The 12,897-nt window shown below is 59.3% G+C and overlaps 1 protein-coding gene across 7 annotated transcripts in view; it reads left to right on the top strand.

Annotated features, from left to right (window-relative positions):
* The first annotated feature begins 671 nt into the window (after positions 1-671).
* MAST3 (microtubule associated serine/threonine kinase 3) overlaps positions 672-12,897 on the top strand; it is a 28,942-nt gene continuing 16,716 nt past the window's right edge. Inside the window, exons 1-11 of one of the 7 annotated variants that reach the window (XM_061190249.1) lie at positions 672-852; positions 1,137-1,226; positions 9,193-9,281; positions 9,363-9,435; positions 9,625-9,645; positions 10,173-10,251; positions 10,713-10,873; positions 11,073-11,148; positions 11,443-11,652; positions 11,751-11,852; positions 12,127-12,259. In XM_061190249.1, the coding sequence (XP_061046232.1) occupies positions 806-852; positions 1,137-1,226; positions 9,193-9,281; positions 9,363-9,435; positions 9,625-9,645; positions 10,173-10,251; positions 10,713-10,873; positions 11,073-11,148; positions 11,443-11,652; positions 11,751-11,852; positions 12,127-12,259 (1,081 nt within the window). In that variant the 5' untranslated portion in view covers positions 672-805. Of the gene's footprint in view, positions 853-1,136; positions 1,227-6,183; positions 6,457-9,192; positions 9,282-9,362; positions 9,436-9,624; positions 9,646-10,172; positions 10,252-10,712; positions 10,874-11,072; positions 11,149-11,442; positions 11,653-11,750; positions 11,853-12,126; positions 12,260-12,897 lie in introns of those variants that run through there. The other 6 variants (XM_061190243.1, XM_061190245.1, XM_061190244.1 and 3 more) reach the window with 6 other exon arrangements.

The raw sequence follows: 12,897 nt of genomic DNA, 5'->3' as shown, positions 1-12,897 counted from the left end.
GACTGGGTCCAACCAGGATTTCAAGGGGGCCATGGCCAGACACAGACAACCCCAAACCTTCGGAGTCTGGGCTGGGCAGGAGGGAGGGTGGGGCTCGGAGCGCCAGGGGTCCACGTGTAGGGAGGAGGCTGGTGGGGCTGAATTAGGATATGAATGAGGGGGATGACTGTCCTGGCAGAGGGAACCCAGGGAAGCAAAGGGCTGGAGGCGTGGTCGGGGCCTCCGGTGTGCGCCGGTATGCTGACACCCGCTGCGGGCGGCCGGGAACGCCTGGGCTGAGCGGCTGCGGGTGGGAGGATTGGGGCGGAGCACGCTCAGATCCGGGGTCCGAGAGACACCCCCCGGGGGCGGGGCGGGGCGGGGCTGGGTGAGCGCGGAGGTACGGCCTCGACCGGGAAGGGGCGGGGCCAGTTGATGGAGCAATAAGTCCGGCAGAGAAGGCAGTGACTGCCCTTCCTTTCCGGCCGTGCAGCTCGGGGGCTCGATACCCGGCCCTCTCGGCGTCCCTGCCCGGGAGGGGTGGCACCGCGGCTCCCGCCTCGCACAATCCGACCTTTGCTGCGGGGCTGTGCCTGCGCGCAGGTGCGGGGCTCCGAGCTCCGCCCCGGGACGGAGAGAGCCCACCCCGCCCCCCTCCCCCCCCACCCCCGGCGGCCCAGGCCCCACTCCGCGTCTGTCTCGCCTGCCAGGCGTGCTGTCCCGGCGTCCGCGTCTGTCTGTCTGTCCGATCGCGACACAATCAGGGCTTGGCGGCCACGAAGGGGGCGTCAGTACCCGGTCGCGTAGACGTGGCCCGGGCCTCGGCATGAAGTCCCGCAGGGACAAGCTGCACATCCCGGCGCTGACCCTCGAGTGAGTGCTTGGACCTGGAAGGGGAGATTTGGGGGAACAGGAGCAGTCTGACAACCACCCTTATTCCGTGTCTCTGTTCAAGTCGCCCCGAGTCGCACCGCCGCCTCCAGGGAGCCCTCCCGGGTCAACGGTCTGGCCTCACCCTCGCGGCCTGCGCGAGACCTAGTATCCCCGGCCTCAGGCCCCTTCTCCCTAAGGAAACCACAACCCCGGTCCCGTCTCCGGATTCGGCCACACGCAGGGGCCGTTGCCAGGTTCACCGTCCCCGGCCTCTTTCTTTGCAGTCTGTCTCCAAGCAGCCAGAGCCCGTCCTTGCTGAGCCCCAGCAGCCCCTGCAGCCCCTGCAGCCCCTCGCTGGGCCTGCACCCCTGGAGGTAAGTGACAGCGCGTGGGGGCGGGGCTCAGACATCGCCCTGGCACCCCAGAGACTTGGAAGCTGCCCAGACCCAGCTCCCCCCCAAGGTACTGTAGGCTGGTGACATGGACTCTCTGGGCCTCAGTTTACCTCTCCATAAAATGGCACTGTGATCCACACTAGGACCATGATTAGGAAATTCCATATTCAGTCATAGCCAGCAGGTTCCCCCTTCTGATAGATGGTCAGGGCAAGGCCAGAACTTGAGCTGTTGCCCAAGGACTTCCTCGATACAGGTGCTGAGTTCCCAGCCTGCTCAGGGCCCTGCTGAATTGGCCTGGCCTCCTGTGCTGTGACCCAGCTCAGCTGGCCGGAAAGCTCCTCCCTGTGAATGTATATACATACACACACACACACACATTCCTAAGGCTGAGAGTCCACCATTAGAGCCCTGTGCACTGAAGTCAACCAGGCCAAGTGGTATAGGGAGAAAAGAACCAGCTTGACTGAGTGCCCTACGTGCCTTCTGTCCCCTCTGCAACCCTGGGAGAGAAGCACCCTTTCTGATCCCATTGCCCGGCAAAGGAAACTGAGGCTCAGAGAGGAGACACCAGTTCTCCTGGTTCAGTACGTCTGGGGGCCAAGTCAGGGCCAGCTTTGCCATCAGAGTCTGTTGAGGGTTTGAGCCACTCCCTGCGACTGTGGGGTCTCAGGGTCTTGCCCCTGTATGGGAGAGAACATCAGGGTTATAGTGGGCGCCTCACACAGCTTGGGCAAAAATTCAGGGAGGGGACAGATGTACAGGTCAGTGATGTCTAGAATTTGATGGCCCATCAACCATTTACACCTTAGTATGAATGAGCTGCTCAGCCTCTTCCCATGGGCCTTTAGTGGGGAGAAGAGAGAACACTTTGGAGCCCACACTGGGAGCTGGACAACAGGCAGGTACCTTCATTAAGCAGGCATCTACTGTATGCCACGTGCTAAGGGCATAGCTGTGAACAAGATGAACATGGTTTCTCCCTCATGAGCCTCTCAGTCAGTTCTCAGGAAGTATGCAATGAACAAGGGAATGGACAAACAAGACACATTCAGATGGAGACTTATTAATGTGGTGTTTGAGCCAAGACCTGAGCAGAGCTAGGGGAAGGGAAGCACCAAGCAGAGGGAACTGCACATGCAAAGGTCCTGAGGCAGGACCAAGATTTTTAAAGCCCCTGTGGCTACCTTGGGGGAAGAAAGGTTGGCTGGGGACAGGGGACAGGAATGGAGGTGGCAGAGGCAGGGAAGGGGCTAGGGCAACATCTAGGTAGGAGATGGTGGGGCCTGGACCAGGCTGGGGTGTCCAATGGGAGGCAGAGACTGTGTCGCCCCCATTTAGCTGAGGAGAAACTCGGCTTGGGACCTCAGAGTGTGTTGTCCAGAGGCACCCTGAGAGAGAGTGTCAGGCCAGATCTGACTCTGGGTCCTTGGCCGCAACCTCAGGTGAGGACAAGATGAGGGGAGGGACCTGTTGAGAGCAGATAAGGCAGTTTTACCAGGAGGAAATGGAGGCAGAGAGTTTGGGACTCTAGCTGAGTCCACTGGCCCCTTTGCTCGCCACCAGGGGGCAGCAGAGCCCCGTTGACTTGGGCCAGGCAAGGAAATGGGTACCTGCCTCCCCTGCTCCAAGGGGAATAAGCCCACATTTGTCCCCTCAGCCTCCAAGGCCCTGTGGATCCAGCCCCTGTGATGAACCATACCCCCACCCCGCGTCCTCCCATCCACCTCTCCAGTGGTCACCCTATTCTAGCTGTGCGGCTTCCTGGACTGCCAGAATATAAGCTGGCCAGCCTCAGGGCCTTTGCACTTGCTGTCCCCTCTGCCCAGAGCTCCGCTTTCTCTGTTTACTCCTTTATTCATTTGTCAAGTCTCCATCAAGCTCTCAGATAGGAAGCCTTTCCTGATGAAACCTCCCCGCCCCTGCCCCACCCCACCATAAGGGCCCCCAAGCCCCAGTTGCATCCATTATGCACATCCATTTCCCTCATCCTGACCCCATCATGGTTGTGATTTCCATGTTTTCTTGTGTGATTATTGAGTTGTTTTTCTCATCCAAAGGTTTGAGAGCCCCTTGAAAGCCTGACCTGGATCTGTCCTGGTCATCCTATAGCCTCAGGCAGGGCCTGCTATACATCAGGTGCTCAATTAATGCTTGTGGCACAGACAAATGGGAAGCAGCTGGAAGGGCTCTACCTGTGGTGTTGGTGGGGAGCAGTTTGAAGAGAAGGTCATGAGTTGGGCCCATATGGCCAAGGGGACAACAAAGAGGCTGTTCCAGGCAGGAACAGCATTGTCAGAGGCGTGTTCCCTCTGGGGCCTTGGACACCAAGGACGGGAAGAATTTGGATTTTCTACTGAGGGCACTGGGAGCCACATAAAGTATGGGGCTTGGAGGGGCGTGGACAGCTCATGGGCAGGTAGGAAGGGCTGGGGTGGCCCTACCAATGTGGGGTCGGAGATGGGGGTCTGTATGTCCACCTAGGGCTTTCCTATTTACACAGTTACTGGCACAAGTAGAGAGAGGCAAAGTCCGAGGCACAGAGTTAGGATTCGAGCTCTAGGAAAGGGATTTACCCAGGAGTGTGAATTTGCTGTAAAATGAGGAGCCGTGGAGGGTGTGTGAGTAGGGGAGGGGCTTGATCTAGTGGGCAAGGGGCTGGCACCAGAGGTCACTTGATCAGCCAGCCTTTCGTGGGACGTCTTTGCCATGGCCACAGGCCCTCTGGATTGCCAGCTGTAGCCCTGTTCTGCAGAGGAGGAAACTGAGGCCAGATGGGCGTGGGAGAAGCAGCTGCTGGGGATGCCAACACAATGGGCATAGTGGGAGGCATGTAGGCAGCACAGGCTGGGGATGATGGGCAGCTCCTTTACTAACTGTGTGCAGAAGTGTCCCAGCACACATGGTGGGGGGAGCTTGTGGACACAGCATGTTAGCCTATGGTGCATGAGACCGTGGCTGCATCCCCACTTGGGTCCCCAGACCTATGGGACCTCGAATTCCTCCCATGCAGGAGGCTCTGTTTCCTGTATGTGGCTCAGGTGAAACACCTGAGGATCATGGGTGACCTCTCTTATCCTCATCTACACACATGACCCCACAGCAGAGCCTGTTCTTTAGCCTCAGAATAAGCCCAGAATCCACCCACTTTACTCCACAGCCCCACCCTGGTCCAGGCCTGTGTCCTCCCCTCCCAGACCCTGTTACAGCCCCTCACTAGCCTCCTGCCGCCTCCACTCCTGCCCCCAACAGCTCCTGTTCCTCATGGCAGACATGGGGGGGGGGCTTTACAAACATAGTCCAGATCACACCCTCCCGCTGCTCACACATCCTCCATGACTTCCTGTTGCTGCTGCAGTAAAACTGCACTCCTCCCTGTAGCCCACAAGGCCCACATGGTGAGTCTTGCTGGCATCTTCCCCTCAGTGCTGCTTCAGGGCCTTTGCATGAGCTGTGCTCCCTGCCTGGGTTGCTCTTTCTCCATGGCTGGCTCCTCTTCCTTCTCAATGTCTCACTGCTGGCTGCAGTGTCACCTCAGAGAGGCCTCCTGGCTAAAGTTGTCCTTTGCCAGCCTTACCCCTGTTCTTTTCCTTCCTCAACTTCAGTGTGTGAAATTAACTTGTTCATTTAATTGTTTCCTGTTCACTCTCTGCCTCCCCTACCAGACTGGGGACTCCTGGGGGCAGGGATTATTTGTGGCCTGCATCCCCAGGTTTCAGTACAAGGGCAGACACACAGTAGGTTGAGTGAATGAGTGGCCAGACATGGGTTGTTTGAGCCCCAGTCTGGGGGGCGTGGGAGCAGGCCTGGGGAGACACTCAGCAGATGTCTGGGGCACAACGTGTGGGCCACCTGAAGGTGACACTGGGCTTGGAGGGAGCAAGGCAGGGAGTCTGAGAGAGACTTGAGAAGCAAAATGGGTGGCAAGATGGATGGGCAGGCTTAGGGCTACACATCAGGCAGCAACACCCCCTGTACGTCTCAGTTTTCTCAGATGTGGGGTCTGGGCTCCAGGTCAGTCCTGCCTGGGCCAGTTCCCAAAGTGTTGTGTGGCCTGTGGAGGGTCCACCTTCAGGGTGACACTGTCCCTGACTTCCTGGGGCTGTCATGAAAGGAGGAAGCATTAATTCACAGTCTACTGTGTGAGACATTCCATAGTGAAGATGAACTGTACCCCCAGCTCTGTACCAGGCACTTTCTGTGCCTCTGATTTTATTCCATTTTCACAAAGGGACATATGTATATGGGGAACTAGAGGCCTGGAAGTTTGCCTAATGCTAACGTTTATCGAACATTTACCAGGCACTCTTGGGAGGCACAGTGTAATCTTCATGTCAGCCCCATTTTCCTCCCATCTTACAGTTGAGAATACTGAGGCTTGAGAAGTTAACTTTCCCATCATACAGACAGGAAGAGCATATCAGATGCCCTGACTCAGTTTGCTAAACACATCCTCTGTGCCAGTCCAGTGCTGGAAGATGCTGGGACCTCAAGGAGCCCAAGCCTGGGGAAGACAGAGCTGGACAGACACAAGAGAAGACCTCCTGAAGCAGGGGACGCTGGATTTTGCCAGGCAGGAAAGGCATTCCAAGGAGTAGAGCCAGCGTGGGTGCGGTAGCATGAGCTGGGCCAGGCCGCTGAATGGGTCTTGAGTGCCGCACCCAGAAGGGGTTAGCGCCGAGGTAGGGGAGAAAGGGGCGCGATCGGATTTACATTTTGAGGGAAGGGAGCCAACTTCCAAGGCCCTACATCCAGGTACCGCCAACGCCCCGCCCCCGCCGCCCGCAACCCTGGCAACGTCCCGCCCCTCCGCCCGCGGCCATGGCAACGCCACGCCCGCCAGCCAGCACGCGGGTTCGCAGGCCTTGCTTCCGCGTCGCTCGCCCCACCCCGCCAGGCCAGGCCCCGCCCCCGCGCTGTCCTGGGCGGGGTTCCAGGCCTCGCTCCCGGGCTCGCGCTTCCTCCTCGTCCCCTACCCCCAGCCCCGCGGCGCGCCCCCGCCCCTCACCGCGGGGCTCCCGGGGCAGATCCCGCCGTGAAGGTTCGTGTCCCGCCGCCGCTGGTTGTGCCCCCGCGCCTCTCGGGCCTCTGGCGGCGGCGGCGGCACAAAGGGAAGCAGCATGTCCGATCCTAGCTACTGGACGGCGGTGGCGGCGCCCGGCCACCGGAGCCGCCTGGCCAAGGGCGCGCTGCTGCAGCGCTCCAAGAGGTAGGGGGCTTCGCGCGGGCAAAGGCGCGGCGGCCGACCGAGCAGACACGAGTTGCCAAAAGTGTGTCTCGGCAGCGCGGGGAGGGCCACTGTGTGCGGCGGTAGGGGGAAGTGGGCGGATGCTTTGGGATCCAGGTATCCCCTGGGGTCCCAGGCACCCTCCTTTCACCGCTCCTTACCCAAATTGGGGTGTCTGTCCGCCGGGGTCGCAGCTCAGGTGGTGACAGAAGCAGCAGGGATTTGGGACTGAATCAGGATTCGAACCTGTCCTGGGGGCAGAGCTGGGGAGGAGCTTCTTGGAAAAACTGAGGCTGTTTAGTCCCTGGGGCCCAGTCAGCGGAAACGTTGGTTCAGAAGCAAATATTTGCTGCAGGAGGATGGTGTGCTTGTCGGTTATGTGGGGGTGGGGGCAAATCACGGTGTTCTATCCAGAGCAAAGTGGAGTCTCAGTTTCTCCTGGAAGGCAGAGAAGCTAAGTGAGGGCTGTGAGCTTTGCTGGACCTGCGTTGAAATTCCAGCTCAGCCACTGTCAGGCTGTGTGCCTTCAGGCAGCTCCTTAACCTCTCTGTGCTTGAGGGTCTCACCAGTGCTTGGTCGGGGCATTCCCAGAGGGGAACACAGGCAAAGGCTGGGCGGTGGGACCAGCTGCTGAAGGACCTTGAATGACTAATCCAGGGTTTAAACTCTTCTCCCAGAACGTGGGGAGCCACAGAAGGCTCATGGGCACCTCAGGGATCAGGTGCAGGAAACTGGCCTCAGGCCCCTCTTTTCTGACATAATTGTCACTCTCTGTTGTACCACAGGGCTGGTTATTGAAAAACTAGGCAGCTTCTCAGGGTCCTGGGCCTTTTCCAGGGAGGGCTGAGCACACAGTTGGTGCTCAATAGATGCTCGGGAATTGAACAGATGATGCCCAGTTCCCCTTTGAGATCTCAGATTTGGTTGTTTTCAAGAAAGCCCTGCCTGAGAGCAAGAAGGAGGCTCCCAGTGTTTTTCCCAAATGCTGTTGGAAGTGAAAAATGATGCATTGGGGTGCAGTGTGGGGGTGAGGAGCCGGGTGAGGGGCTGGAAGAGGATGTGGGCTGTCGGATGTGTGTGTGTTGGGGGTGGTGGTGACAGGAAGTTGTGCAGGAACCTGTGGGTTTCACTTTTGCTTTTGCACCTCAGACTAGAGGACAATCTCTGTGGCTGATGACATCTGTGGCCTCAGTTTTCCAGGCTGGGAAATGGGTGCAGCTGGTCTCTCCCTCCTTTGGGCTTATTGCTATTGGCAGATGTTGGTGATTTAATTCGCTGGAGAGGCATTGCTTGCTCTCCCACCATGCACCAGGCCCTGTGAGTAATGTCAGGAGAAAGATGACAATATACGTACCTGCCACAATTTACCCAGTGCCAGGCCCAAAGCTGAGCACTGTGTATGCACCTTTGCAAAGTATACAGTTGGGGAAACAGGCTCAGCAGAGCAGCTGCACATGGAGCCATGGATAGGCTGAACCCCTTCTCCGTGCATGTCTTGTCTCCTGAGCCGGTTGCTGACCTCACTCTCCTCTGCCTGCACTGTGCCTTCTGCCTGGGACACCATTCCTGGCCCTGTGAGGCCCGTAGGTGTCATCTCTCCCTCCCTGCGCAGTTCTCCCGCCAAGGCTGGGCTGCGTTGGCGGCTCAGGCTGTGTGGGCTGATGCACTTGTCGAGAGCAATCAGAGCCGTTGCCGGGCGACTGCCGGAGTGGGTGGGGGGGACCGTGTCGCTCCCAACTTCCCTCTGCCAGGCGGGGGCTGGGGCCAGGGCACATATGGGAATTACTGGGCAAGGGGGGAGGGCGCCTGGGCCAGGGGTCTGGTGGCCAGGAGGGAGCTGGGATGAAGGGAGGAAAACATGTGGACAAAAGTTCGGCAGAACAGGGACTTCCCTGGTGGTCCGGTGGGTAAGACTCAGCGCTCCCAATGCAGGGGGGGGCCCCAGGTTCGATCCCTGGTCAGGGAGCTAGATCCCGCATGCCGCAACTAAAAGATCCCGTGTGCCGCAACGAAGATCCCACGTGCCGAAACTAAGACCCGATGCAGCCAAAATAAAATAAATAAACAAATAAATATTTTTTTTGAAAAAACATTCTTTGAAAAAAAAAAAGAAGTTTGGTAGAACAAGAACAGGACCCAATGTGCAAGATGCTGGCTTTAGGGTTTCCAAGGATCAGATTGGCGTTTTAGGGGGATCTTGGGGAGGGGGTCTGCTCAGAGATTGGAGGAGTGGCCCTGGGAAAAGGTGCATAAAATGGAGTGGGCGCCTGCCTCAACCCACCTGTGGGTTCCAGGATCCTCTCCACCCTCTGCCTTATTCGCCATTGTTCCTGGCAGTGGCCACGATGTGGGCAAGGCTGTGGGGGTGGGATTGTGGAGCAACCTTCCCCCCCCCGCCCCCCCACCGGCATTGCACGGCATGCGGAACTCCCCCACCAGAGATCGAACCCGTGCCCCCTGCATTGGAAGTGTGGAGTCTTAACCACTGGACCGCCGGGGAAGTCCTGGGCGTGGGATTGTGAACACAGAAGCTGGAGAAGCTGGGCCAGGGCCATGACGTTGGAGCGGGGCGGTCCGCCTGGGGAGCAGAGAGAGAGTGGTCGCCCCCAGCTTCCTGTCCTGCCCTGAAGCCATCACCCATGTGCTCCCAGTTGAAAATGTGGTCCTCTGAAGCAGGAGTCCTGGACCTGACCTTGTCCCCACCTCCCGCCCCAACAGCTGCCGCAGCGGGAACCGCAAGAGCCTGGTGGTAGGAACGCCCTCGCCGACCCTTTCCCGGCCCCTGTCACCACTGTCCATCCCAACAGGTGAGCGCAGGGGCAAGCGGGGCGGGGTGGGAGTGTCCTGTCTCCACCCCCACTGACTCAGTTCCCCCACCTCCTCCTCAGCAGGCAGCAGCCCCCTGGATAGTCCTCGGAACTTCTCAGCTGCATCTGCTGTCAACTTCCCTTTTGCCCGGAGGTGAGTGGTCTCCGGCTTTGGGGGATGGTGTTGACATGATGGGCGAGGGGACAGGCAGGGGCATGCACTTGGTGGCTGGACCTGCCTCCTCATTAGCCTTTTCCCCACCCCTGGCCTCTGCCCTGCTGTGATCTCTCCTCTGGCTTCCGCCCCTGGCAAATGCACGCATGCACGCACGGTATCCTGCAGCCACACCCCGAGCACAGACAGGTAATTTCTATGAGCCCTCCGGGAGGGGGAGGGGAAGGGGGTGGCATGGCTTGGTCCAGGAATCACTCATTCACTGAAAGTTGTTAATTCACTTAACAAGAGCTGATGGAGGACCTGTTATGTGCCAGGCACTTAGATGTCACTTATTCATTCAACAACATTTATTCAGTGCCTGCTGGATGCCGTGCCCTACACTGGGGGCTGAGGAATGGGAGGCTGGACTTTGGCCCTCAGGGAATCCTCAGTCTGGTGGGAGTGGCCAGCGTGTACCCCAGCAGCTGCAACTCAGAGAGCAGCTTTGATGGGGGACGCACTGGCCGCTGGCGTCAGGGAAGACTTCCCGGAGGAGGCAGCTGAAGAACAAGGAGAAAACACACAGTGGACTTGCTCACCCTGTATTCCTGTTCTTGGCCTTTTCAGAAGGTCCTTCCTCCAGTGGGGCCACGATCGGCCAGCCACAGTGCCTGCCCTTGGTCCCCACTAGCTGCAGGGGCCGTGCCTTCCTTCCAACTTCTCATTCTCTCCAGGGCCGACGGCAGAAGATGGTCCCTCGCGTCCCTCCCGTCTTCTGGCTATGGAACCAACACGCCCAGCTCCACTGTCTCGGTACCCACAAGTCCTACCTTGGCAGGCAGACAGGGGAGTGCCAGGTTGGGGGTGGGGGAGACACGTCTTTGGGTTTTTTTATAAGGTGTTGGATAGTTATCCAATCAGCAAACATCCTGGCTGGCCCCTCTGTGCCCCATTTTGGGCAATGTTGGGGCATCCCTGAAAGGACCCAGCCTCAGCCCCAAGGGGCTTCTGGTCCGGGGTACACAGATATCCTCATCCTTGTGTGGTCAGGGAAGGCCTGGTCAGAGGGGGTCTTGGGGCTGCCAAGGGAGCAGGTAGGGAAGGCTTCCTGGAAGAGGGGACATCAAAGCTGGAGTTTTGAGGGATGCATAGGAGCCAGGCAGGAGAGTTACCATCTGATGACCAGCAGACAGCCTGAGCCTCGAGGGGTAATGCTGGGGTCCTGGCTGTGGCACTGACCATGAACCCATGGCCCCGATACCCCCTCCTGCCAGTCGAGCTCATCCTCCAGGGAGCGCCTCCACCAGCTTCCTTTCCAGCCGACACCGGACGAACTATGCTTCCTGTCCAAGCATTTCCGCAGCTCAGAGAGCATGGCTGATGAGGAGGGCGGCCACCACTCACCTCGCCTTCGGCCCCGCTCCCGCAGCCTCAGGTGGGCCTCGACCTCTGACCCCAGCCCCAGCCCCTCCCTGGGCTGGCTTTGGGACCCACATCGTGGCTCCTCCTCCACCTTTGGTCCTGACCATGCACAAGCCTGGCCTCCGGCCCTTGGCCCTCAGACCTGACTCAGCTGCCTTTCCCTGGGCTGTGTTTTGGGTCCCATGTCATAAGCCAGTTGTCCCCTCCTTCAGCCCTGGACGCACAACAGGGGCCTTCGACAATGAGATCGTCATGATGAATCACGTGTACCGGGAGAGATTCCCCAAGGTGGGCAGCGCCTGGCGGCTAGACCAGCCCCAGCTCCCCTCCATGTTGCTGTCCCTCCAGTGGCACCTGCTGTCTTCCTGGCTGCATCCCCCCCATCTGTCCATTTCTGTTTTTCCCTAATTCTGTGTCTCAAACTCCCCCCTCCCCCACCCACACCTATACACGTTGCTTCTTCTCCTCCAATCTTTGGACCCCATCGTCATATCTTCTCTCTCTCCCGCCCCCATCTGCGCATGTCGCTCCCCAGCCCCGTCCAATGACCAGGTCACCCCATCTCCCCTGCTCCCCGCCCAGGCCACAGCACAGATGGAGGGCCGTCTGCAGGAGTTTCTGGCCACCTTCTCACCCGGCGCCCAGCTGGCACTGGCTGACGGCGTCCTGGGTTTCATCCACCACCAAATCATCGAGCTGGCCCGCGACTGCCTGGCCAAGTCTGGAGAGGCTCTTGTCACCTCCCGCTACTTCCTGGAGATGCAGGAGAAGCTGGAGAGGCTGCTGCAGGATGTGCGTGGGGGCAGGGGAGCGCAGGGTTTAGGGGTCCCCAGGCAGGGCAGGGCAGGACCAAGGGCCTGCGGATGACGCTACCACCCATCTGCCCCCAGGCCCATGAGCGCTCAGACAGTGAGGAAGTTGGCTTCATTGTCCAGCTTGTCCGGAAGCTGCTGATCATCATCTCGCGGCCAGCGAGGCTCCTCGAGTGCCTGGTGAGTGTCTTGGCACGTGGCCAGGTGCCGGGCTGAGTCCAGGCACCCAACAGTCCTGCCGAGATACAAGAGACAGGCCCCATCGTATAGGGCTTTGAGAGGAATGCTGGGGGCTGCCAGGCTGCGGCGGGCTTCCCAGAGGAGGGGCCGGGAGCTAAGATCCCGGGGACGAGTTGGAGCCACTGGTGAGGATGCTTCAGACAGAGGGAGCGGCGTGTGCAAAGGCCTGCAGGTGGGACCAGGCCTCGGCTGACCAACCCCTCTGCACCCCCAGGAGTTTGACCCTGAGGAGTTTTACCACCTGCTGGAGGCTGCCGAGGGCCAGGCCCGCGAGGGCCAGGGCATCAAGACGGACCTGCCGCAGTACATCATTGGGCAGCTGGGCCTGGCTAAGGACCCCCTCCAGGGTGAGCTTGGGGTGGGGCAGAAAGAAGAAACTGGGGCGAGATTGCGGTGGAGCCGGGATTCCAACCCATGCCCATCTGACTCCAGAGCCACCACACTGTCCTTCCTCTCTTTGGCCCTGTCCTCAGCCACCTGCAGGGCATATTATGGGGAAAGTGCCCAGGATTCCGGGGTAAGGTGGCCACAAGTTGGAGCCCCTGACCTGCCAAGTCCTCAAATGCTAAGTCAAGTTGGGCCAGGGTGCCAGGGGACCACCTTTAGCAGTGGCATTCACGTTGTCCTGTGAATTCACAAAGCACTTTCCCAGTTTCATCCTACTGTGGCCCGGGAAGTGGGACCTGGGAAGTGGGAATCAGACGGGGCAGCCCATGGGCACGACCGAGGTGGTCGAGAGCCCCCCAGCCAGGACAGGGGAACAACCGAGACATGGTGCTAGGGGAGCATTGAACTTGAACCTGGCCTGGTCCAGGGGTGGTTGGGGGAGCTCTGGGAAGGGAGGATATTCAGGCTGGGGCCTGGAGGATGGAAAGGTGTACAGATTTAGGGGAGAGAGAAAATGAAATGGGCAGGGGGAATGGTGAAGGCAAAGGTCCTGAGGTGGGTCTGTGTCTGGCATGTTGGAAGAGCAGCGAGGAAAGGG

This window comes from Eubalaena glacialis, chromosome 4 (genome assembly GCF_028564815.1).
Source record: "Eubalaena glacialis isolate mEubGla1 chromosome 4, mEubGla1.1.hap2.+ XY, whole genome shotgun sequence".
Lineage (NCBI taxonomy): Eukaryota > Metazoa > Chordata > Mammalia > Artiodactyla > Balaenidae > Eubalaena > Eubalaena glacialis.
The sequence above is the reverse complement of the archived record's forward strand: the minus strand, read 5'-3'. Positions and strand labels throughout refer to the sequence as shown.